This window comes from Nycticebus coucang, chromosome 1 (genome assembly GCF_027406575.1).
Source record: "Nycticebus coucang isolate mNycCou1 chromosome 1, mNycCou1.pri, whole genome shotgun sequence".
Taxonomy (NCBI): Eukaryota; Metazoa; Chordata; class Mammalia; order Primates; family Lorisidae; genus Nycticebus; species Nycticebus coucang.
The window spans coordinates 19,651,847-19,677,383 of NC_069780.1; the positions used below are offsets into that span (position 1 = coordinate 19,651,847).

A 25,537-nucleotide genomic window follows, 5' to 3' on the forward strand; every position below is an offset into this window, starting at 1 on the left:
GGGAGGCTGAGGCAAGAGAATCACTTAAGCCCAAGAGTTTGAGGTTGCTGTGAGCTGTGATGCTACAGAACTCTACCCAGGGCGACCTAGTGAGACTCTGTTTCAAAAAGAAAAAAAAAAATGTACAAAATTAGTTTTCTCTAAGCAATTCTGGAGAATTGGATTGATGACCACAATTGTAACAAATATATATAGGTCAAATGTTTTTAAGTATCAAGTATGTGCTTTTTATCAGGTAACCACACTCTCAGCATCTTTATTAAGTTGTTTTAATTTTTCATGAAATGGACAAATACTTTTCCTAATAAATCTTTAGTACTTTTTCAAATTTATTAAAATCTAGAATATTTAACGCTTTAAACTTGACTTTACAAATTAAAAAATCAAAGATAGAAGCTTAGTAATTAAATAAAGTCATTCTGATATATCAAGTGGGAGAAAAGGAGTAATGTGAAATTTCAGGGCATGGCTTTTGCATCTCAGTTTATCATGGATCAGGAAGGAAATATTTGGAAGAGACAGCGATAATGGAAGGTCATTTCATGTAATAGAACATTCCTTCTGGAGTAATAAAAGGTTACCTGACAAGGTCAGACTACTCAACTTTAAAACTGAAAATGATTTCCACTCTGTCCCCAGATTTGCAGATTTCTGACTGAGTGGTCCATAGAACTTTAATCATTTTTGGTGTTGATATACTCACAAGTTCCTAGAAATAAATATTACTAGTACTTAGAACCAAAACTAAGGGTAAGTAATTTTTGTAGCTGTCAAATACTTGTCCTCCTTCTGCAATTCCTATTTTTATAATCTCATAATTAAAAGTCAGTTTCATAGGTCTGACTCATTCTTTTATTATTAAGGGATGAATGGCGACAACTGGCTTCCAGGTGCAGCTCTCGTAGTTCTAAAGGTGACTTTCTCACAATGTTTTTATTAGTGAACCCAATCTTGGCATAAAGGCCTCGTCTGTCTAGAAAGACATGGGGACTTTAATTTTCCAGTCCGCATTTCAGCTTGCTCTGACAGTCCTCTGACAGAGCCTGTGATGGAATGTTCTGCACTTCATGCAAAATGTTAACGATGAAAATTCTTTGCACAGAAGGACAAATTTAAAATTCGTAGTTTAGTGTCTTGAATTGTTATTTGCACCTATAGTTAGAATAGTGGAAGTGTTCTGATTTTTCAACCCATGTATGCAGCAAACCTACTTGAATATGAAATGCCTTCACCCTAGCTTATGCTTTATACATTATGTGACAATTGTTACATAAATTCACCTTTTTAAAAGGTGAATAACGTTCTCTGTACATTATTAAAACTGGCTTCATAAGTACAATTAAATAATAAAGGAATTGATATTTGGGCATTTCTGTTTGTTTCACTGATTTTTCCTAACTGTACACTTTCCCTTGTCATTATAGTTATATCTGAATAGTAAACCATTTGAGTTTGAAATGATTTGAAAGTACACAAATTTCCTTACCTCAAACAAGAATTCCTACAATTTTGTCTGTGCCTGAACTTGTCCATATAAATTCAATCACTCAGATTAAAAGCTAAAAGCCTGTATTAGTATTCAAATACATTAATTTGATGGGAATCTATGAAATGAGTATCATTCTCTTAACAATTTTAGAATGACTAGGGTGGTGCCTGTGGCTCAACGGGGTAGGGCGCCAGTCCCATATGCCAGAGGTGGCGGGTTCAAGCCCAGTCCTGGCCAAAAAAAAAAAAAAAACAATTTTAGAATGACCAACCACATTTGTCATTTACAATACATTTGGAAAAGTGCTTTTATTTGAAGGATGAAAGAGGAGAATTCAGAAAATAAAATGAAATCATTGCCAGCTTCGCCCACCAAAAAAGAAAAAAACAAAAAAACAGAAAGAAATCTAGTATCATTGGATTAGCAAAATAGTCTTCCTGAAGGAATTTCAAGAAATTCCGCTATTTTCATCGTCAGTATTTTCAATGTCAGTATTCTACACATATGTTCATCTACTTTATTTTATGAGAAAATTGTGACATATGTTTTATCTTTTCTATTTGTAAAAGTCAGAGAAGAACACTGTGGGAAGTTTAGGAAATATGAAAACAAAAAAGAAAAGAATGAAATCTTCTGTTATCAAATCATCCAAACCTTAACTCCTTAATAATGTTAATACATTTATTCATTTATGAACAGAATCTCTTATTTATTTATTTATTTTTGTATTTATGGACAGAGCCCTGGGTAGAGTGCCATGGCGCATGGCAACCTCAAACTCTTGAGTTCAAGCAAACTTGCCTCACTCTCCCAAGGGGCTGGGACTACAGGTGCCCACCACAATGCCCGGCTAGTTTTTCTATCTTTAGTAGAGGCAAGGTCTGCTCTTGCTTAGGCTGGTCTACAACTGCTGAGCTCAAGCAATCCACCCACCTCAGCCTCCTGGAGTTCTAGGATTACAGGTGTCAGATACGGCACTCGGCCCATTTACATTTAAGATAAAGAAATCTTACTGATTTTTAGTTTTCATTGGAATTAATTTATTATTTTTAAATATTTTCCAATGGACTATTAATCTTCTAATTATTTTGGGAAATTATTTTAATCAAAAATTCTCTGTCATTGAATATTTAGTGTAATGTATGACTTTGGACCTAATATTCCTTCTTAAATTGGAATTTAATTTAAAGCTAAAGGATAGTTGTGTTTATGCCCATTTCTCATGCTGAATTAAATGCTTAATTGTCCTTTGATTTAATCATCTTTCAAATTAATTAGGCCTTTGGAAAGCAAGTACTTTAAATAATTTATTGATTCTATATATTTGTTTATAATTGTTAATTCTTTTGTCGGAATTTTCTTCTCTTGATCTGTTGGTCAGTTTTGTTTTTCTCTTTTGAACAGCCTAACTTAACAATTTAATAATCCCTATTTTTTTTTATTCTCTATACATATATATGTGTTTATTTGGTTTCCACTTTTTGCCTTCACAAAATTAAAAAGGCTTAAAATTTAATAACAACAATGTTTAATAAGATAAGGACTAAAAACAAAAACCTCGTAAAGAACGAACAAAGATAAATACATTCAGAAAAGAAATCATATGATTGCTACAATAAAATATTGAGCAATAATAATAAAAATGCAAAAAAGTAACATTCACATTGTCAGATAAGAGTATGTCTATCATAGAATGCTTTGACTGCGTAACTTAACAATTTAGTAATTTTTTTTATATTTTTGGCTTTAATAATATTATATTTTATGCTGTCAGTTATATAAGAGTTCACCATGTTTTATCCAAAGGAAAGTTTCGGCATGCACTGATTTTTTAATGATTTTTTTAATGACTCTCAATCTTGAGAAACATTTGCATTCTTATTTTTCAAAAATTTCAATATTAAATTATCTTAGTCTACTCTTTGTAAAAAAAAATTGACTATATAATTCTACGAATGTGAGAAATATGTATTTATTAAATCCCATAAAAATTGTATAATACTCACTGGATTAAAGATTCAAACTTAAGACATGAAACTACAAAAATACTAGAAGAACGTGCAGGGAAAACACTTGAAGAAATTGGCCTGGGTGCATATTTTATGAGGAGGACTTCCCAGGCAATTGAAGCAGTATCAAAAATACATTACTGGGGGCGGCGCCTGTGGCTCAGTGAGTAGGGCGCCAGCCCCATATGCCGAGGGTGGCGGGTTCAAACCCAGCCCCAGCCAAACTGCAACCAAAAAATAGCCGGGCGTTGTGGCGGGCGCCTGTAGTCCCAGCTGCTCGGGAGGCTGAGACAAGAGAATCGCGTAAGCCCAAGAATTAAGAGGTTGCTGTGAGCCGTGTGACGCCACCGCACTCTACCCGAGGGCGGTACAGTGAGACTCTGTCTCTACAAAAAAAAAAAAAAAAAATACATTACTGGAACCTGATCAAACTGAAAAGCTTCTACACAACCAAGAACACAGGAAGTAAAGCAAGTAGACAGCCCTCAGAATGGGAGAAGATCTTTGCAGGTTATGTCTCTGACAAAGGTTTAATAACCGGAATCCACAGAGAACTCAAACGTATTAGCAAGAAAAGAACAGGTGATCCCATCTCAGGGTGGCCAAGGGACTTGAAGAGAAACTTCTCTGAAGAAGACAGGCGCACAGCCTATAGACATATGAAAAAATGCTCATCATCCTTAATCATCAGAGAAATGCAAATCAAAACTACTTTGAGATATCATCTAACTCCAATAAGATTAGCCCACATCACAAAATCCCAAAACCAGAGATGTTGCCATGAATGTGGAGAAAAGGGAACACTTCTACACTGCTGGTGGGAATGCAAACTAATTCGCTCCTTTTTGGAAAGCTGTTTGGAGAAAACTTAGGGATCTAAAAATAGACCTGCCATTTGATCCTCCAATTCCTCTACTAGGTATATATCCAGAAGACCAAAAATCACATTATAATAAAGATATTAGCACCAGAATGTTTATTGAAGCCCAATTCATAATTGCTAAGTCATGGAAGAAGCCTAAGTGCCCATCAACACATGAATGGATTCGTGGGTCGATGTACACTTGTACATATGTACACCATGGAATATTATGCAGCCTTAAAGAAAGATGGAGACTTTACCTCTTTCATGTTTACATGGATGGAGCTGGAACATGTTCTTCTTAGCAAGGTATCTCAAGAATGGAAGAAAAAGTATCCAATGTACTCAGCCCTACTATGAAACTAATTTATAACCTTCATATGAAAGCTATAACCCAATTATAGCCTAAGAATATGGTGAAAGGGGAAAGGCGGAGGGGAGAGAGAAGGATTGGTGGAGGAAGGGTAATTGGTGGGACCACACTTACGGTGCATCTTACAAGGGTACATGTGAAATTTACTAAATGTAGAATATAAATGTCTTAACACAATAACTAAGAAAATGCTCTATGGCCCTCATAAATTCCATCTCTTCTCAGGGACATCTATCTAAGGCTTCTTTTATTTCTTTTTTTCTTTCTGCCTGGCAGTGAAGCACAGCCTGGTATGGTCTTTGTTTTAAAAAGGTTATACTCCCTTTTATTGTTCCATTTCTGCTTTTTTTGATGTTATAACTTCTCTATTACTTATTTCCCTTATTTCATTTATTATTCTAAACTTGTAAATAGATGAAATTTAAGATATTACAACTTGTGTGTAATTTAATTTCAGCTAAATATAAAAACTCAGACCTTAGCTTGGCAGTCTCAAGGATAAGTCATTAATAGATCCATTAATTGTTACTTTTATCATATAACTAGGGCTTCATTCTTTCATTCATTTATTATATTCATTCTTTTTTGACTTCAATACTTTTGAGACAAATTTTAATTGTTCAATTTCTAGATCATAAACATTAAATAATGATACTCAAATACCTAGGGTAAAAACAGATGTCTTCTATTTATATATATAACATTATTATAACATTATTTTAATAACATTATTTTCCTACTTACTTCTGTTTTCCCTTTTATAAATAACTTTGTTCCAATTTTTCTCATTTAGTTTTAGATAAATGCTTTTACCTAATCTGTTAAGAGGGTTGTTATCCTAAAATAAGATATCCAAGCTTCCTTGGATACTTGTGTCAGGGCACTTTCCCTCCCCTCCCCTCCCCACTCCTCCCTTGTTCTCTCCGTTCCATCTCTCCCCTCCCCTCCCCTCCCCTCACTTTCCTTTCCCTTTTTTTGACCCACAGTAGAATCCTATTACGAAGCAAATGTATTAGAACATACCAGGAGTTCAGTAAAAATTTAATGAATAAAGGAATATTATCTCAGAGAAAGCAAGCAATAATATTTCTTTTAGTCTATTTTTTTCATTTGCAGTATTTAAGGAAATGGTGGAAATTTAAAATATATATAGTTTTCTGTTCCCAACTATGGTGGAATTGTTTGGTGTAGACACAAAGTTCATGCCAAGAATAAGTAGAGAAAGTTAAATTAAAAAACAAACCAAACAAATATTGGTTTGATAGTATTGGAGAGACAGGGAGGAAACTGTGAACTCTCCTTTTTGACACACTAATTTTTTATCTCTGAGTGCCTAAAGATTGTTTTAAATTCAGCTTTTTCTTTAGTGGCCTGTGTTTTATATTGCAGAGACTCTAGCCTTGAGCAGATTAGTACTTCACTAAACATTTTATGGGAGAATCCCCTTAAAAACATTGGGATTGTATCTTACACCCTTCCCTTTGCCATGATGGCCCCTCGCTTTCTGGCTGGTTGGTATGCCCTGTCGTATCTTGTTTTCTTCTGCATCAACATGGGCTTTCTATTTTATTTGCCTGGAGAAGGGGTTGATTTTTTTACCCCCACCCCTTCGTTCTTCAAAGGATTATGAACGTTTGATTCTTAATCATTCAGAAAATATAAGTCTTTATTTATATTCAGTGTAAATGCTGTATATACACTGAACGTATGCTGTATGTATTCGATTTCATTAGTTATCAGGAATATATGAATTAAAGCTATAATGCCATGGGATGGCCGTGGTAGGTGAAATTCTAAGATAACATATAACTCCAGCCATTGTTTAAATCCAATTTACTGGGAGGATGAAAAGAGCCATCACTGTGATTGTGCTACATTAGGTGGCAAAAGAGATTTCTCAGATATAGTTAAGGTTATCAAACAGTTGATTCTGAGTTAATAAAAAGGAGATAACTCAGGTGGCCTTAACCTAATCACACGAGTCCTTTAAAAGAAGAGAGTTTTTTTTCTCCCCTGCCCCACAATTAGTAGCAGAAAGAGAAAAACTCAGATTTAAAATATGAGAGGGCTTCAATGTGAAGGATGCTCACTCTGCAGCGACGGCTCTGCCATGACCCTGGTATCTCCGAGTGGTCCCTCGCCAACAGCCAGGACAGTAAACAGACCTGAGTCATACTGCTGGAAGGAAGCAAATTATACTAACAACCCCAATCTCAGTTTAGAAGTGGATTCTTAATACAGATGCACTTGTAAGAGCCTGGTCTGGCCAACACATTGATGTTGACCTTGTAAGACCCTGATTAGAGAACCCACTTGAACCACCTGGACTGCTGATCTACAAAACTGCATGGTAAAAGTGGCAATACTGAGTATTGCTGTGGATATAAAACAACTGACATTCTCTGTTGTTGGTAACAAAAATTAATATAGTTGAAACAGTTCAAAATACTGTTTGGCAGTATTGACCAAAGCATACCATAAAACATACGCACTTATTTTAGAGACAGAGTTTTCTAGATAGTTTTCTAATATAAATACATTTATGCACCTATGAGAAAAGTACAAGAATATTTATAAAGAGTTGAAATAACCTCAACTGGAAATGACCTGTGTCCATTACCAATGAAATATATAAATAAACTGTGGTTTGTTAGTCCAGTTGAACGCTATGAATGAAATAATTCACACATGAAAGAATAGGCTCTCCAAAGAGTATGATCACATTTGTGTATAAAGGTCAAAAATAGGGAAAATTTATCTAAGGTAATATGTATGATAACAGTGGTGAAGCTTTGAAGCTACCACAGCATTTGAGAAGAGGCACCAGAGGGGTGTTGGAGTCCTGGTAATGCACTACTCATTGATTCTGATACTCATTCAATGGGTATGTTCATGTGGCAAAGCTTTCATTTTACTGTAAATGTATTGGTTTCACATTTTTCATTCTTTAATGAGAAGTTTTTTTTAAAAGGTAAAGTGCTTCCACTGTGGGCTTAAAAAAAGAAGCATTCCCCAGGGTCATACAGCTCATAAGTGTGAGTGAAATGACTTGGAGTGGAAAGTGATATTTCTAAGGATGATTTAAAAGTTAACACTTTAATTGAATTATGTCTTTTATTTGACTGAAAATAAAAAAGGGAAAAAGAATAACTGAGGAGATCCCATAAATAATTTTGACATGTACAATCTTTTTTAACAAAACAGTTTGCCGGGAGGATTCCTATCATTCTGTCGTGTCCTGTGCTGCCGTAGTTCTCACTCCTGTGGAACCAACGATAGAAATGAAGAGAGAAGAACCGAAACGTCCCGAGCCTTCCAAACAGTGAGTTCTCCATTTAATTTTTCAGAGCCTTGTAAAATCAGTTAGATAACGGGTCAGAATTATACTGCTCAGAAATTATGAGATACAATGAATGTGCTAATATTAATTGAAAAGGAGCATAAATGTTTTCCATTAAAAATAAATCAATTTTATATTATCACAGTGAATAACTTCTGTGTCTCTTTAATTTCATGTGTTTGAACCATTCCTCAATTGAAGTTTCATTTTGCCACCTTATCTTAAGGACATGGGTAAATAGCCTGATGTACTTTCTTTAACACCATGATGGTTGATATACTATTTTTGGATTACTTACTATATAGTTTTAGGCTTTAATAGTCTAAAATAGAATCGGTACTTAATATAATTTTTTTGGCCTAAAGTTGGTTTGCATTTTTATAAGGAATATGTTATTATTTTTAAATATTTTTATTAAATTACCGCCAATTAAAACTTTACACTATTTAATGTTTCCATGTTTTGCCACTTATATGATTCAGGCTTTCATTTAAATTTAAATTTGATGTTATATTAAATAAATTAAAGTTATATTCTTATAATGGCCAAAGAGACTTAAACTCATGGTAATAAATATAAGATACATAGACTTGAAATATGAGATAAACTAGGATTATTTCTAGTTACATATTCTATAAATGAATAGGAAAATCTCTTGATGATTTTTTATAGAAAACAGTACCATGCCTGCTTTAAGATCTCAGATTATAAACTCTATGATGTGCCCCTACTAATTTTGTTTAGGGGCAAGATTTTTTTTTAATTTTATTTTTTATTTGTTAGGGTACATTGTCCATTGTGTTATATTTTCTTTTTTGCATGTCTTTCTATTGGATAATAAGCTCTCAAAGACAGAGTTTCCTGGAACATGATCACGTTTGGTAGTTCTTGTGAAATCATAAGAAAAACCCTTAATGTTACATTCAATAATGTTGACTTTATTGAATTTAAATGGAGCAATATATATATTAACATTTGATTGTATGATGATATTCAGTTCTTGTTACAGAGGAGAGAAACTCTAAACCAATTCAAAAAGTAATGAATGTAATTCAGTGTCAATACAATCTAAAAGTAAAAACAATTTAACCGCTCTTAATATAGTCTAATTTTTAGGCTCCAATAGCCATTTTTGTCTCATAGATGGGACATTACATGTTTGTCAATTGAATTATATTAGAAAGCTCAAATATATTTCCCTGCTACATCTGTATAAAACTTTCCTCATCCATTAACTAGGGTGATATCTCCACCCTTATTGTAGCATGATGTTTGTAAAGGATCTGAAATCTAATAATTTATAAAATGCTAATTATGCTGCCCCTTCCATAGATTCAATTATCAATATATGTTAACTTACAGACAGATATTTTTATCCTGAAGGTGCTTCTGAATACAAGTCTAACATTTAAAGTTATTGATGAGACTTAGAATCTCATGCAGATTGTGTGACCCTTGTCTGAAATGCTTCGGACCAGAAATGTTTTAGATTTCGAATTTTTTTCATATTGTGTGATATTTACCTTATGTCAATTAAGCTTCCCAAATCAGAAAATCTGAAATTAAAAATACTCCAGTGAGTATGTCCTTTGATCATTATGTTGACGCTCAGAAAGTTTTGTATTTTTAGGCATTTCAGTTTTCAGAAACTCGGATTTGGGATCCTCAACCTGTATGTCTAAAACCAGTTGAAAGTCTCATTGCCCCCCTTAAATTCTTCGTTCTTTCTAACTTCCATAGTTAAGTAAAGCTACCATTTTTTTTTCTTAAAATCTTATTATGTTTCCTTCCTCACATCTTATATTCAATTAGTTAACAATTACTTGATTAATGTCTCTGTTGTATTTTAAACATCTCGTGTTTTAAATTCTTCTCATATATCTTTGGTTATGATCTTAATGATGTCATCTATCAAATGGAAATTACATATGCCCTGTATACCTCAGCCTGTTATTTTGAGAATTAAATGACAGGTGTGACTATATTACCAAGAACACAGATAAATGTAAAGACAGTAATTAACTCACAACACTTTCTTTTGCCAATGAGAAAATTCTACTGCCAACTGGTTTAAGAAAAATTAGGAATGGTGGTAGTTACTGGTTCATATAATTAGCAATATATCAAGGTAGAAATTTCCTTCAGTATAGTTGGATCTGGTTCTCATAAAATTTTAACCCAGAGTCCTTCTCTGTATCTGCGTCTCTTTGTTCTGCTTTTATGACTGGAGTTTTTGTTTCCTCTGAGATTCCTTAGTGGTGACATTGGTGCTTTCAGCAACCACTGGGCTGGATTTTTATATTTTCAATATATTCAGTGGAAAGAGATCACATCTGTTTCTCTAATCAAAATTTTTAAAAGTCATTGGCTTTGACTGGCTCAGTTTGTTTGACATCACCGTTCTGAAGCAATTGCTGTGCCCAGAATGACAGAACCAGATCACACAATGAGCCCTGAACACAGAGTGTAGTTAACAGGGAAACCAGATTCCACGTTTGAAATATTGATGACATTGGTAAAAGAAGACGGAGATAGACAATAAGAAGTCCAAATAATGGATATATATAGGTAGGAATATCATCATCATTCATTTTAAATGTCAGGATTCTTTATTATATTTAAATTAAAGATACTAAAGTAGTACGGTAAGGCAACGTATATATGCTTTATATATATATATCTTCTCTTATTTTAAATGATTTTCACCTACTTAATTTTATTTCCTGTTATTTCATCTGATTGTGTGATTGAGAGGGATTGAGAGGAAGCATAACATTGTGGTTTGGAATCCAGCCCATGAGTAATTTTGTTTTTTATTAAACTTTCTTAACTGTAATTTGTTTGTTTCTTTTTAATGTAAGAGTTACTGTATCAACCTCAGAGTGCATTGCTTGAACCAGAATCAGGAGGAATGTGTATATAAATTTTGTAAATTTTTTACAAATCTGTGTTAGTTAAATAGCCGTATCACATTTTCATTAATGGAGTTACCATAATCCTGTATTCTGTTAGGTTTTTGTGTTTTGGATATTCCATAGGTAAAAAAGGTAGACATAAAATAATGCTAGTAGTTGAGAAATTGTCTTTGGATACCTACTATTTCCTTTAAATTCATGATGGAATTATTTCTTTATGCAAATTTTCTCCTTTAATTTTATAGGGTTCATATATAAATTCATAAACCAAGAATCTTTGATACATGACTCATAGGGTCATTCAATTCAGAGCTCAGCCAGTCTCTTGCTAAGAATAAATAATCATCTCATTATACAAGCTTCAGAATATCTAAGATTATACATTAAAAAAGAAAAAGGAAGGCCTTATGTTTTGGAGATGTTATAATTTAGGTGAAGAGCTAAAACATGCACCTAAAAAGTTAAATTACAGCATAAATGCCACATGTGCTATTTCTCCAGTGTGAGGTACTGAATTTGGTTAGGCACATGGTTGTCTAAAGTTGGATCAGATTTATTGAAATATCAATGGAACTTATGAAAATAAATCTAGAATATTGGTTTTAATTATATTATAATGATATATAATTACATCACTTTAGAAAGTAAGTAACCTTTTATGACTGAAATATTTGTATTACATAATCAACTTTTAGTCATATTCTGATGACAGGTACATATTTTAATTTTGAAAGTGTATTATTAACTATTTTCATGTACTTTTCATTTTCTACACAATAAGGAGAAATAATTATAGGAATTCCTATTTAAAATAAACTAAATTTTTCAGCACAGCAAGTGATAGGGAAAAACTAAATCCTGGGAAAAACTAAATCCTTCAGGAAGGAAATCTACATTTTGTTCATTACAAAGTGGGAAAAAGAGCTTTCCTCTTGTTGTTACATCTAAAATTCATCTTAATTCAGGAAACAAAAGGGAAGATTTTAGTTCACTTTTCAGTCTTGTCTGATACGTAGCTCAGAATACCATGGAAAGGATGAACTTACTAAAAAATTAAAAAATCTATACAATCCAAAAAGAGTATACAGTTTTCAAATACTTGGTAATAAGCATAGAATCCCAGGGTCATTACTTTGAGTGTGACAGTGTATGCATTTGTACAAATCTCACTCTTAAAAGTATGCCCAAATACTGGCCACATTCACCATGTTATTTAAAACTATAAATGTCTTAAATCAGGTGTAAAAGAGGAATTCATGAATGTGCATAAACTCAAACTCTGAAGAGAATGAAAGAATATTAACAATTGATTTGGATTTGATGCTTTATTAGAAATATGTTTATTGAAATGCAAATTCTTTGTACAAACCATGTCTCAATGAGTGAAAGGACAGGATTTTATGGTCATTGTAAAAATAGAAATATATAGGTGAAAGAAAGAAAAACATTCTATTCCTTTTTTGTCCATTTCCATATTTTTACTTATTTTATGTAGAAAAAGCTAAGCTCACTGAGAGATTTGGGTGATTATTTGTGGAGATGCAGCCTTACCTAGACATTCTGATACTCACTCACTCTAGAGTTTCAAGGTCGCCTTGTGCTGCTTCATGTGTTTGCATAAAGAAGTTTCTTGGCGCTTCTTCTGAAAGGATGCAGATGCTATAATTTAGTACAAAAGGCTTATTTTTAAAGAATGGCTAAAACTAACCTATTTTCTTACGGACATTTGACAACACACAGGTTTGAAGTTCTCAGCTCTTCTTGTTTCGTTTTGTCTGAATGAATAATATTTGTTAAACTTGAAAAAGTTAAGTACTTTCTCTGATGCCATCTATAAAGTTTTTATATAAATTCTACAGTTGTGTGGCAGACACATCAAGGAATTATATTATCAGCTATTCTCAAATTTTCCTTTCCAGGCTTTTAAGGTACGTATTTACGTATGCTTTCAGGCAGATATTTATTCACAAAACCATTAAAAATAGGTAGTTCTTGAGTACTTGGCCTGTTCTTGGTCCTGTGCTTAGCACTGGAGACTTCCTCATGAAAAGCTGGCACCATATCTTGTAACATGGAGATTTAATGAATTAATTAATCAATTTCAACACAAAATGCAAAATTGTAAGTGTCCCAATGGCTATAATATAGAGCTATATCACATTAAAGGCTTATGTTAAGGGGTTTAATGTAGCCATAGAGGTCAGGGAAACTTCCCTGGGGAAGTGACTCTCGAAGTAAGATTGGAAGGATATTAGTTAAGTACGTGAAAAAGCAATGGAAGAACATTCTAGCAAAAGGAAAAGCTTGTTGAAGTACTCTGAGATGGGTGGGAACATGGAGGAATTGAAAGATCTGGTGGGAGGAAACAAATTCATGTGATATGGTCCAATTTTCCTTTCGAGAACTTTCTCCTTGTTAGTTAGAGAACAATTTGGGTGTGTGGGGGGCAGTGTGAGATGTAGTCCACTTGGAGGGACACATTGTTGGCATTTCTCCCCAAATTCTGGTTGAGTGACCTCACATTAAAAGCTTGAAATCAGGGCGGCGCCTGTGGCTCAAGGAGTAAGGTGCCGGTCCCATATGCCGGAGGTGGTGGGTTCAAGCCCAGCCCCGGACAAAAAAAATAAAAGCTTGAAATCAGCCACATGGTGGGGTGGGAGTGTATTTATACTACAGGAGTTGGCAAATTCTATAAATAAAGACATTCCCCCTCCTTCAGGGAGCTAGTTGTTAACTATTTATAAGGACATCACTAAATGGAGGACAGATTTCCTGGGTCCAGTGACACCGTTTCGGTGGTTATTGATAGTAGCTGGGACTAGGGTGCTGGCATCAGTAATGATGAGCTATGAAAAGAGAACTAAGTCAATATATATTTAGCATCCTTGGCAAATTATGGTTATTAAATCAACAGCTTATATTACTAAGTACTTACAATAAGGATGAAGATGAGAAGTATCTGTATTATTAATTATAATTATGATAAAATGTGTAAGATGCAACAATCTTAACATACTATCTTGGATTAGTTACAATTTAATGAATCAAGAGTCTTGATATTCTTTTAATTTATGTTGATTATTATCCATGGAACGACATACATGGGAAATATACACATATGAATGCACTTTGCATAAAATTCCTTTCTTAATCTCTGTCACTGACTCTTATTGAACGTAAGTAAATTGTTGCACACAATGTAAGTCAATTCCAGTTAGGTTTTTATATAAGGTCTTATAATTCTTCACTAATAATTCTCCTTTATTTACTCTTCACTTGGTGCTATGGAAGCTGCTATGCTTGTGAAACAGCCTCTTCCCCATGAATGTTTTCAAAACAAACGGAAACCGTTTAAGGACTTTGGTCAATTCAGTGGTGGAAGCAGCTGTCAGAGGAGATAGGTAAAGTCTCTTCCGCAGCTTTTGGAGGAGGTTTTAGTTGGGAAAAGGAACTTCCTAACCACAAGCAGAATAGGTAATTTTTTAAAAGAATCACTGAGAGTTTCAGACGTGCGCTTTGTTGGATGCACAAGACCGATACTGATTCTTGCTTGAGAATCTGAAGCAGACCCACCCTGAAAATCTAGAGGGTGATGAAAAACTTGCCAGTGTAAAAGCAGCACCATCTTGAACCGTACAGCTGCTGTTAAGGGGCTGCAGTGTGTTTGTGAAGAAAATGAAGAGTCCCAGGAAAGAGAGGGAAAGAATTATTATCCACCCATGACAAGGGAAATGATGAGAATAGTTGCCCGGAGGGAGACCTCCCAAGAGACACCTTCCTGTCCATTTGCTCGTCCCTGAAACCAGGCAAAATCTCTTTAAAACTCCTTTGATCACCTGAGTGCCTTCCTCTCCCCTTTCACGCTGGTGGCAGGAATACATTTACCATAAGGCTGAGGAAGCCCAATCCTCTGGACTGTCACCTGCACTGGACCCCACATTCTGCCTCGGAAGGGATACTGGCATTTTTTTTTTTTTCCATGTTAGTGTGTTACTTTTTCTTGAAAAAAAAAAAAGTCCCTTCATATTTTGTAATCTTCAGGCCTCACAAAGCTTGAATATGTTTCTTTGTACCACTGCCTTTAAATCTGGGCAGTCAAGACTCTTGACTTGTGCTCTGTGCCTGAGAGGACTGGGTACATCCCTGCTCCAGCTGCACCCCTTTCCACAAGACAATGGTTCCAGAAAGCCAACAGCTCCCACGGACAAGGAGCTGGAGTTTGCACAGTGGGTGGTGCAAACTCCGCCTCCTTGTTGGTGCTCCCCTCTGGGAGAACAGCCCACAGCCCACTGGGCTGCAGAGGAAAGCAAATCGCCATAGCATTGGATGGAGAGACTCAAAGAGCAGCTGGAATTGATTCTTGAGCTTGCCAGGTCCCATATATGTGGAGGTTTGGGGTGAGAAGGAAAGGGAAGCAGGATAGACGTCTTGTCAATTAAGCTATCTCAGCTGACACCACCTGTTGATTGGGTAGTTGATGGCCATCATCCTTTGTTTTGTGTTTTATATTGTCTCTATTCAACTTACTCGAAGATGTGGGCTCATTATTATTTATTGGTTGACAATTTTTTTAAGACTAAAGAAAGACAATTGTTTTCAGATGTCATATGTTACTTAAGAACACTGGGTTGTAATACCAAATATAAAATTATTGTAAATTCCCCAGAAAAATTGTTCCCCTTCATTGTCAGCATTGTCATTTTACCCTTCTGCTGTTTATTACCCCTTAGTGAATTAGAATATTTGGTCCCTTGCACAGCAGCCTATTAAGTCAGGAAATTGTGTTGTAGTGTTTACATTTAGTTTGGTGATACTGGCTGGTACTTTGAGCACACAAATGCTATTTTTCCAAGGAGTTAGGACAACCTGATAGGATGCCAGAAGTGTTTCAGTTCACCAGTGCAGTATAGTACGATTGTATTCTTTACAGTGTACTATAATTGCAAATGTGTCACATGACCGAAAAAAATTGCAAGTGCATCACCAGGTTGTGAAAGCAGCTCTTCTCTACAGATATAAGGCCTGTTGCCAACTTGCAACTACCCCAGCTAACATCATCATGTGGAAAAATTCTATTTTCCAATGAAATAAATGTCATTTGAATGTATGTTACAACTTAGATGGTAGCATATGTCTTCTAATAACACTATAAACAAATGCTATATTACCCAATATTAACCTTGTACTTTTCCCTTCCTAGAGAAGACTGATTAGTAGAAAAGGCAAAAACTCTAAAATCTACAGATACGTGTATCATGTCTAAATAGCAGGAGGATGACTTGAAGCAAATATTAATCTTATAGAAATCAAATATCCTTAGGGATAAAATAAGGGCCATAGCACTTATTTTGTAAGGTTGTTTGAAGTGTTCAATTTTTAATATAAAGCAGGTAGAATCCTACTGGGTACTGTGGGGCGAAGGCCCTGTCCCTTCAAAGATTCCCTGAAAGATTACTGACATGAGGCGGATTGGTTAATAAGGGAAAAGGCATACGTTTGTTTAACTCATACACATGGAAGCCTTCAGAATGAAGACCCAAAGATACTGAGGAAGTTGTCTATTTTTCTATTTGAGTACGGGCAGCTGTGTGGAAATATGATGGCAGGGCCTATCCATCTAGATTCCTCTTGGCCTCTCTGAGCAGCACTGCTTCTGGGGCAGGACCCACTCAGGAATGGGTCTCGTGACCTCGCCAAACTAAGTAGGTCAGATAATAGCTTCAAGGAAGTTATACAAACACTATTTTTAAGGTTTATGACTGCCTTTCAAGAAAAAGGGTTGTGGTTTCTCTGCCCTTCCTGGGGGAAGAAGGATTCTAGTTTCTGTAGCTAGCCTTTAGAGAGAATGGGACTGAAAGACAGCGGGGACAGGAGAAGGGCAGAGATAAACTTTTATTTCTGAGGCTACTTTGAGGCCTTCCTATTGGGGTACTGTTTTCTGAGGCCCCAAAGCACAAAGATTAAAAACAATAAAGAGTAACAGATTTAATAACTCTCGTATGAGGAAGCTAGGCATAAGAACAGGGAATAGGGTCTTTAAAAATGCATGTTGTTTTGAAGAATTTAATATTTTAGGAGTATCTTCAAATTTATCTACTCACAGTATATGATTATCTACCCATCTTTTAAGTTGTTATCTTTTTTCATCTACTATGTTAGGTCCTTTTTATAGCAAATATTACTCTATTGTTCTTGTATCTTCAGTAATATTTAGAGTAATAATAACTGACAAGTACTCTAAAAATACCTGATAATTGATTATTATTTACTTTTGAGAGAAAACATGTTTTCTTTGATTTAGAAGGTAGAGCCAACCATTATAGTTGGCTGTCACTATCAAATTTTTAAAAATTAAATTTGATTTATGCATATCCGCTATGAATATTTTGATATTAACATCTAGTATAACCTCCACAGTTGAACACCTCCCTGCCTACGTTGGCCGCCTCCTGAAGTTGACCTGCTTTTCATACACTGGACACGTACCCCATGTACATATCAGTACAATCAGCCTAGTTTCTTAGGTTGACCACCTCTGTAGGTTGATCAATTTGTTATTGTCCCTGTGGTGGTCAACCTACAAAGGATCTGTTATATTTTATATGAAAATAATATTTGGAGATGTCATATGACATTCAAACAGTAATTTTGAAAGCATTGAAAGATCTGGAAACGAGGAGTTTGAAAGCCTGACCTCCAGCCTCGGAACATGGCAAGGCTCTTTGTGTCTCTGAATCCTAGTTCTCTTACCTGTAATACAAACATTAGCGACTCAGAGAATTCTAAGGAGTAGAAGTCTTAGAATGCATGTTATAAAATGTGAAGGAACATGATTGATGGAAAAAAATCAAGGTACTTATATTTCAAGATATACCCAGGAGTACAGATGCTTTTGTTATGTGAGTTGTTTCTGGTCAGTTTGAGTCAAAGTTATGAGTGTGCCCTTCCCTTGATACTTTCTGTCAATCTTATTTTTCATATAAAGCAGGTAGAATAAATTCTGTGCTTAGCACAAAATTGTATATATTGTAGGCATTGAAAAATTATCTGTATAATTATTTGTTGAAATTATAAATGCACTGTTTAAACTTATAAATTTGTTTGTTCAATAATATTTAGATAATTCCTATTAGGTGTCATGCCCTGTCTTCCACTTTACAGATATTAACTCATTTAATTCTCCCAACAACATAATGTGCTATTATTATCCCCAAGTTACAGCTCTGGAAAAAAAAGTACTAAAGATTAAGTAACTTGTCCAAGATTAATGCTTTTAAAAAATAAGAAATTCTGCTTTCTTTTAAGTTACTTTAAATACTAAATTTAGGATCTGACATAAATGCAATCATTCTTTTTTTACATGTACAGTTCTTTTTGTAGGCTTTTATAACCTAAAAAAAGAATGTCATTTTAAACCAATAATGTCAAAGACTCTTAACATTTGCATATCAACAGAATAAATTGTAGAATTTAAGTAACAAAATTCTTCACTGTCCATTAGCACCATCAATCAGTATCTCGTCATTTATGCATATTTTTCTCCTCAAATGAGGTAGAAAGTAAAGAAAACCGTTTTCTTTTTTAATGTTTTTGACCTACTTAGCATCCTTCGTTTTATTAGCTATTTTTTAAAGATTTTTTTGTTGGTTTCTTTCTCTTTTTTTACATTTCTTTGGAAAATAACCTTTTATGCTCATGTCAATAAGCCTAAAATTACACATTTTGTCAAGGAATAAAGAGACACATATGAATTTAGAGAACTAGCAGAAGAGGGAAAAAATAAACCAGTTTTCTTCCCAACCAATGCATCCACTCTAAATGTCACATACATTAGTGGATGTTATAGTACACCAAAATACAGTGTCATTACATGAATTTAGATATATTATTATGACTTTTGTACAGAATACAATTTAGTATTTTCCTTGTAATTTGGGACCAGAAATAATGACATGTGCATGGTTTCTGTGTGGTATAAAAGTCTAAGGAAGATATGTACAAAGATAGATTATCGTATAGGGATGGATTTGCTAACAGCCAATGGATATAATGGGTTTTTTGTTACTGAACATTATATGTGATTATCTCATAAGCATAACGTAGGTAGATTCCAATTATCTTTAAAATCCCTTCCAATCCACAAAACCCCTTCTTAAGCAGGTCAAATGCACTGCATTATTGTTATTGTTAAAGTCAAAATACTTTATGTCTCTTTGATTTAAAAAAGTTATATCTAGTTAATGACAATTAAGATTGAACTTGATTAATTACAAAAAGATGGTACAACTCTAAGGTAAATTTTTTAATCTAACTAAACTAAGGTAGTTTATTTATTGTTGTCTTTAGTCTGTATTAGGATTGTTGAATATTAAAAAGCAAACAATTTTCAGGCAGCGCCTGTGGCTCAAAGCAGTATGGTGCTGGCTCAAAGGAGTAGGTGTTAAGTTTAAACCCAGCACCAGCCAAAAACCACCAAAAAAAAAAAAAAAAAAGCAAACAATGTTCCGGCCACATATACCAGGGGTGACGGTTTAAACCTGACCCTGGCCAAAACTGCAAAAAAAGAAAGAAAGAAAAAGCAAACAATGTTGTACTTTGGGGATTTCTACTAAATTAGTATGGTGTCAGATACTCTGTAAAATATTATGTGGTACTTTTTTTTATTATTAAATCGTAGCTGTATGTGGTACTTTTTTATGTAAGTAGTTTATGTAAAGCTACTTTTAGTATCAAATAGTTCATTATACTTTACTAAATCAAATTCCTGTCCTTTCTTATATGGGTATCAAGAAATTAGTAAAATTCTAGGAGCGGGGGAAAAAAAAAAAAAGAAATTAGTAAAATTCTAAAATGTCAAGGATTAATCATTTTAGAAATAAATATAGAGCTATACCCTATCACAGGAGGAACACAAGTAAAATACACATATTGGGATCATGGCCCCACCTCTCCCATAATCTTTGTATCTGACCTTCAATAAACCATTTGATCTGCGTGCTCCTCACTTATTTCCTCTTTGAAACAAAGCATTTAAAGTTAATATTTTCTAGCGTCCTGTAATCTCTTATTTTAATGATGAGTTGCTCTTTGAACATTTCTTTATGTTATATCATTTCAAAACCATTGATGAAATGAGCAATAAGAATTAAGCATTTGTGAATTTATAATAATTTTCTATAATTTTAACCTTCTTGTGATTTAGAAGCTGTTCTATTATGTTTAAATCAACTCTAATGTTTTCCCAGCAAAAGCCTGTGACTTTGCAAAGGTACATCAAAACAATTTTCCTCTCTTCGTAGTACATCATGTTCCAAAATGTTTTATTTTGTGTGTTCTATCCCATCATAAATTAATTAACTGAATAATATCAAGGACTGAGTTAGGGCTGTGTCTGTCAAGAGTCAATACTAGACAAAAAAATGCACTGAGTTATGTTTATACTGTTTTTTTTTGCCCTAAGGTATTATTTCTAACTCATTATAAATAACTACAGAAATAATCCCATGGACTTGATGATCTTCCCCTCAGAATGGGATAATGTAGTGATTCTGGAGAAGTAATCTCCTTTTTTTGATTTTTTCTATTTTTCTTTAGAATTCACATATTTGAAGGGAAATACTTTCTGTACGTAAAAGAAAGATCAAAACAAAATTATTGCATCATCTATTGAGCTGTGTGCACGTGGTTAAATAATTAGAATGAGAAACATGGGAGAAATCATTTAGAAAATGTATGAAAGTCTGCTTTCAGAAAATTGATAATATCAGGAAAAATGTAATGGGAAACATCTTACTGATATTAAAGACAGCAATTCTATGATTTAAATTTAATGTAGTTGCCATATATTTCAGATCATTAATTACCTAGCAGTTTAACATTTTTTTGCATGATAAATGGCTAGCATTTAAATTTAAAACTGAGTACTTGATTAAATTTTATGGTGAGAAGATTAATGTGCCACAAAGAAATATTTCTCTCTTATTGTAGAAAGAAAAAATAAACAAGTAGTAATTGGTCGCATCTACTGTATTATTATCCCAATTGTTGATCACATTTCTTCTCATATTCGTAGCTGACCTTGAGGGGAAAAGAAATCATTAGAAACTACTTAATATTCCCTGAAAGAAACGACATGATTTATGTCACTCGGTGGCACCATGATGGGGCTGGGGATATTACAACAGCAACAGAATATTACAGCTTCTGTAGTTTTTATCTTAACAAAGCTGGAAAAGTTACAAAAGTCCTTTGTTGACCTAGGAGCCCTGAAGAGTATTCTGTAAACTAGTCAGCGCATCCCCGGGAATGAACTGAGAGCAAAAGGGAAGTGAAAAGCAAAGGATGTGCATTGTTAGGCCGTGTTGAACAGGCTGTTCTCTAAAGGATTGTCTTCAGAAACTTTGCTGAGTCACTGCACTTCTTCATGGAGGGGGCTCTGTGCTGCACCAGCAAGGGCAAAGTTCAGTTCTTGTTCCATTGTTCTGTCTTTCCACTATTAACACGGTGGGTGACTTCCAGTGCCAAGAGAAATTACTCAAGTTTTAAGGTACATTTCTTCTTAATCAGTACTGTTTTAGATCATGAGTGACAGGTACCCAATTCAAAAACATATTAAGGATCTCCCCCCACAAAGTAGACTCACCTGAACAGGAGAAGAATACCAGATTGAATATTCAGAACTAGAAGGTCTCGCTTAGAAACATAAATCTCCTAGGATAGGCCATTTGTGTTTTTAACTATTAATTTTGTGAAATGTAAATTTCTTCAGGGAAGTTTTTTAAAATATTTTTTTCTGTAAACATTTTGCATCTGTATGGTTATTTTGTGCCAGTCAGAAGAATACTATTGTCAGAATAGCTGCTGTGTATACCTTATAAATTAGATGCAATTGGCAGGAAAGTAACTCATTATTTCAATTTCAGGTTTCAGAGATATAAATTGTTCTTGTTAAATTCATAGATATTAAGCACTGATCTTTCATCCTTTTCAAAATAAAAGTATTAATAAAAATTTAACATTAAAATGGCGGTGTGATTTAATATCAATAATGGTGATACTTAACATTTATAAACGTTATGCTATAAACTCGTATTTCCACTTTTAATGTGTAGCACTGTTACTTCATAGCGATAAGAAAATATCTCAAAAAGCATGTTACAACCACCCTTGAGATACGTGTTAAACTGATAGCAGGAATTTATCAACTGTAAAATGTTACTTCCAAGCAAGTAAAATTGAGAGAATGTGAACTATAAGTGACCATGTTTAGGATGAAAATTTGTAAAATAAGTTTATTAAGTTTTCACAGTATTGGCTTGTGCAAATTATATGTAAAGGTGAACCACGTGTTGTTTTCTGTACTACACATGCCCCTACACTGAAGGAGCGTTCATTAGTAAGCTGCAAGATTTCAATGTCAGGGCAAAACCAGTCAACAGTTTTATTAAGGTATTGAATGATATGTGAAACTCCCTTTTTAAAACTGTGGAAAAATGCTGCAGCTGCTGCGGAAAACGATGTAGTGATTCCTCAAAAAAAATCAAACATGGAGTAACATATGAGCTAGCAATTCTTCTTCTGGTCATATACCCAAAGGATTTGGCAACAGGGACTTGAACAGATATTTGGACTTCCACATTTAGGACAGTGTCATTCACAATAGTCAAGAGATAGAAGCAAACTGGGTGTCCATTATGGTATGTAAATAAAAGGAATATGACTTCAGCCTTGAGAAGGAAGGGAATACTGACTCATGCTAAAACATGACTTGAAGACATTATTATGCTAAGTGCTATTCACAGAAGGACACATATTTTATTATTCCACTTACATGAGGTACCTAGAGTAGTCAATTTTACAGAGAGAGAGTGTAATGGTAGTTTCCAGGGACTCGGTGTGGGGTGAGGAATAGGAAGTTATTGTTTAATGGGGATGGAGCTTGCATTTCAGAAGATGAAAATATTCTGGAGATAGATTGTAATGATGGCTACCCAGCATTGTGAATAGATTTAATGGCACCAAAATGGATACTTAAACATGGTAAAAATTGTAAATTTTGTATTATGTACATTTGACCACAAAAAATGGTGTACAGGACCCTGGAGAAAGATCCTGAATGCAGTGTACTACTGTCTAGTATCATGTTGATAGTGTTTACAAAATGCATAGTTAAAAACACAAATGGCCTATCCAAGGAGATCTATGTTTCCAAGCCTGACCTTCTAGTTCTGAGTATTCATCATGGTATTCTTCTCCCAGACCTTCTAGTTCAGCAGTTCTCGACCTGTGGGTCATGACCCCTTTAGACTGTATTAAAGGTTCGGGGCATTAGGAAGGTTGAGAAGCACTGTCTTAGTCCTTTATAGTCTACATGGTACTGTTCTGTTTTCAGATGTCTCCTAACCATCACAAACTCAGCATGGCTGATTGTGAGTTTGCTGACCTCCTACCATCCCACCCACTCATTGATATATGAGTCAGTTGCAGAAAATAATACATAATAAGAAGTTATCTACGGGCTTCTGAGAAATATTTTCCTCTTGATGTATAGTAGATAAAACCTCATTTGTGCCTCATTTTCTCTCTATTGCTTTGGGTTTTGTCTGTGAAGATAATATGATCATACTTGGAGCACTCATCTTGAGCCTGTAAGATAATACTTAATGAAGTAAACTAATAAGCTCAAAACCATGCCAGCTCAACTTTTAGATACCAGGCTTTATGTCAAACAGATAATAATAGATGTCCTTATGCTTTAAGACAGCGGTCCCCAACTCCCGGGGTTGTGGACCAATACCAGTTAGTGGCCTGTTAGGAACTGGGCCACACAGCAGGATGTAAGGGGCAGACAAGTGAGTGAAGCCTCAACTCTATTCACAGCCGCTCCCCGGTGCTCCCCATCACCATGTCAGCTCCACCTCAGAGCATCAGACATCAGGTTTGTGAAACTAGACCCCTTATGTGTACAGTTTACAGTAGGGTCCGTGCTCCCATAAGAATCTAATGTCACCACTGATCTGGCAGGAGGTGGAACTTGGGTGGTGATGTGAATACATATTATCATTAGTAGAGAGGTTCAAGTGCACAGGAACCATAATACATAAATGGTTTACAGGCTGATATCAAAATCTTACCACTGAGGGGCAAGTGACAGTTCAGCGGCATCTGGTTGCAGGCTATCTATGAGTTGATGTACTGCAGTGTTCGACCTGCACCTGATAGCAGGCTGTCAGTCAGAATCTGACACTTTAGTCTGTGCATGGGCTGCTCACTATTTTCTTTACCACTTCCATCCACGTATCTTTCCCGCACTGCTCACTTGTCTCAGTCACAGTTTTGGTAAGCCAGCCAACCCTGGAAAAAAATGAGTAAAAAACAAATGTCACTGGAGAGCTTCTTTGAAAAGGGGGAAAGACCCAATGATGAGACAGCAGAAGACGCTAAGACATCCAACAAAATGAAACCTGCAATTAAAAGCAAATACCAGTAGTTCTACTTAAAATACAGGTTCCCTGCAACAGGTGATTCACATTCTTTAAGCCTGCTTTGTGGTGACCAGGTATCCATGTAAGCCATGAACCCTTTGAAACTGCTTCTCCACATGGAGATCAAGCATTCTGCATTAAAAGACACATCTTTGAAGTTTTTCAAAAGAAAAAAGAACATGAACATAATGAACAGAAGGAATTATGACAAACAGGCCACCACTTCATCAAATGTGGCTGCATGGGAGGGCATCGTTCTAACGATGGCTAACCACGTTGCTAATGCTAAGAAGCCCTTTATTATTGGTGAAGAGTTGATTCCACCTGCTGCTAGGGACAGTTGATGTGAACTTTTAGAAGAGGCTGCAGTTCACAAGGTGGCACGTGTTTCTCTTTTGGTTAACACCATCACTAGATAAACTGATGGAATAATAAAGGAATTTGAGGCACAGTAGTCAGGATGAATGAGTCACAGTGATACCCGATCCAGTTTAACACATCTGCAGAGGTTGACAAGGCAACAACGCTTGTTCCTGTGTGATCTATTTTTCATGGGGATGTGCATGAGGATATGTTCTGTGTACCTTTGTTGCCAGCCAACACCACAGCTGCACAACTCTTTAAGACTTTGAATGATCACGTATCAGGAAAACAGAACTGGTCATATTGTGTCAGTCTATGCCTGGACAGGGCAGCTGACTGGAAGGGTTTTTGGTATCACTACTCTGGTCAAGAACATCACTTCTGAATGTGAGTCTCTGCACTTGTCATCCACAGAGAAATGCTGGCTGGCCTAAACCATCACCTGCACTAAACAGTGTTTAGCAGGATTTGCTTAAAATGATCAACCATGTTCAAGTCCATGCCCTTAGCTCGGTCTGTTCATGCAGCTCTGTGAGGATACTGACAGCACACAAGTCTCTCCTACCTGGAAGTGAGACGGGGTCCTGCAGGGAGATCGCTGGCCAGAGTTTCTGATTTATGAGAGCTGCTCCAGAGACTTATTTTAGAAAAAAGGCCACACCAGCAGCACGTTACAGTGACACCGAATGGGTTCCAAAACCT

At 35.1% G+C, this 25,537-nt stretch overlaps 1 protein-coding gene across 3 annotated transcripts in view; it reads left to right on the top strand.

Annotated features, from left to right (window-relative positions):
- The window catches only part of CCSER1 (coiled-coil serine rich protein 1), a 702,132-nt gene that overhangs the window by 293,633 nt on the left and 382,962 nt on the right, over nt 1-25,537 (top strand). For all 3 annotated transcript variants that reach the window (XM_053607732.1, XM_053607875.1, XM_053607808.1), the window contains exon 5: nt 7,938-8,055. In XM_053607732.1, the coding sequence (XP_053463707.1) occupies nt 7,938-8,055 (118 nt within the window). The remainder of the gene's footprint in view (nt 1-7,937; nt 8,056-25,537) is intronic.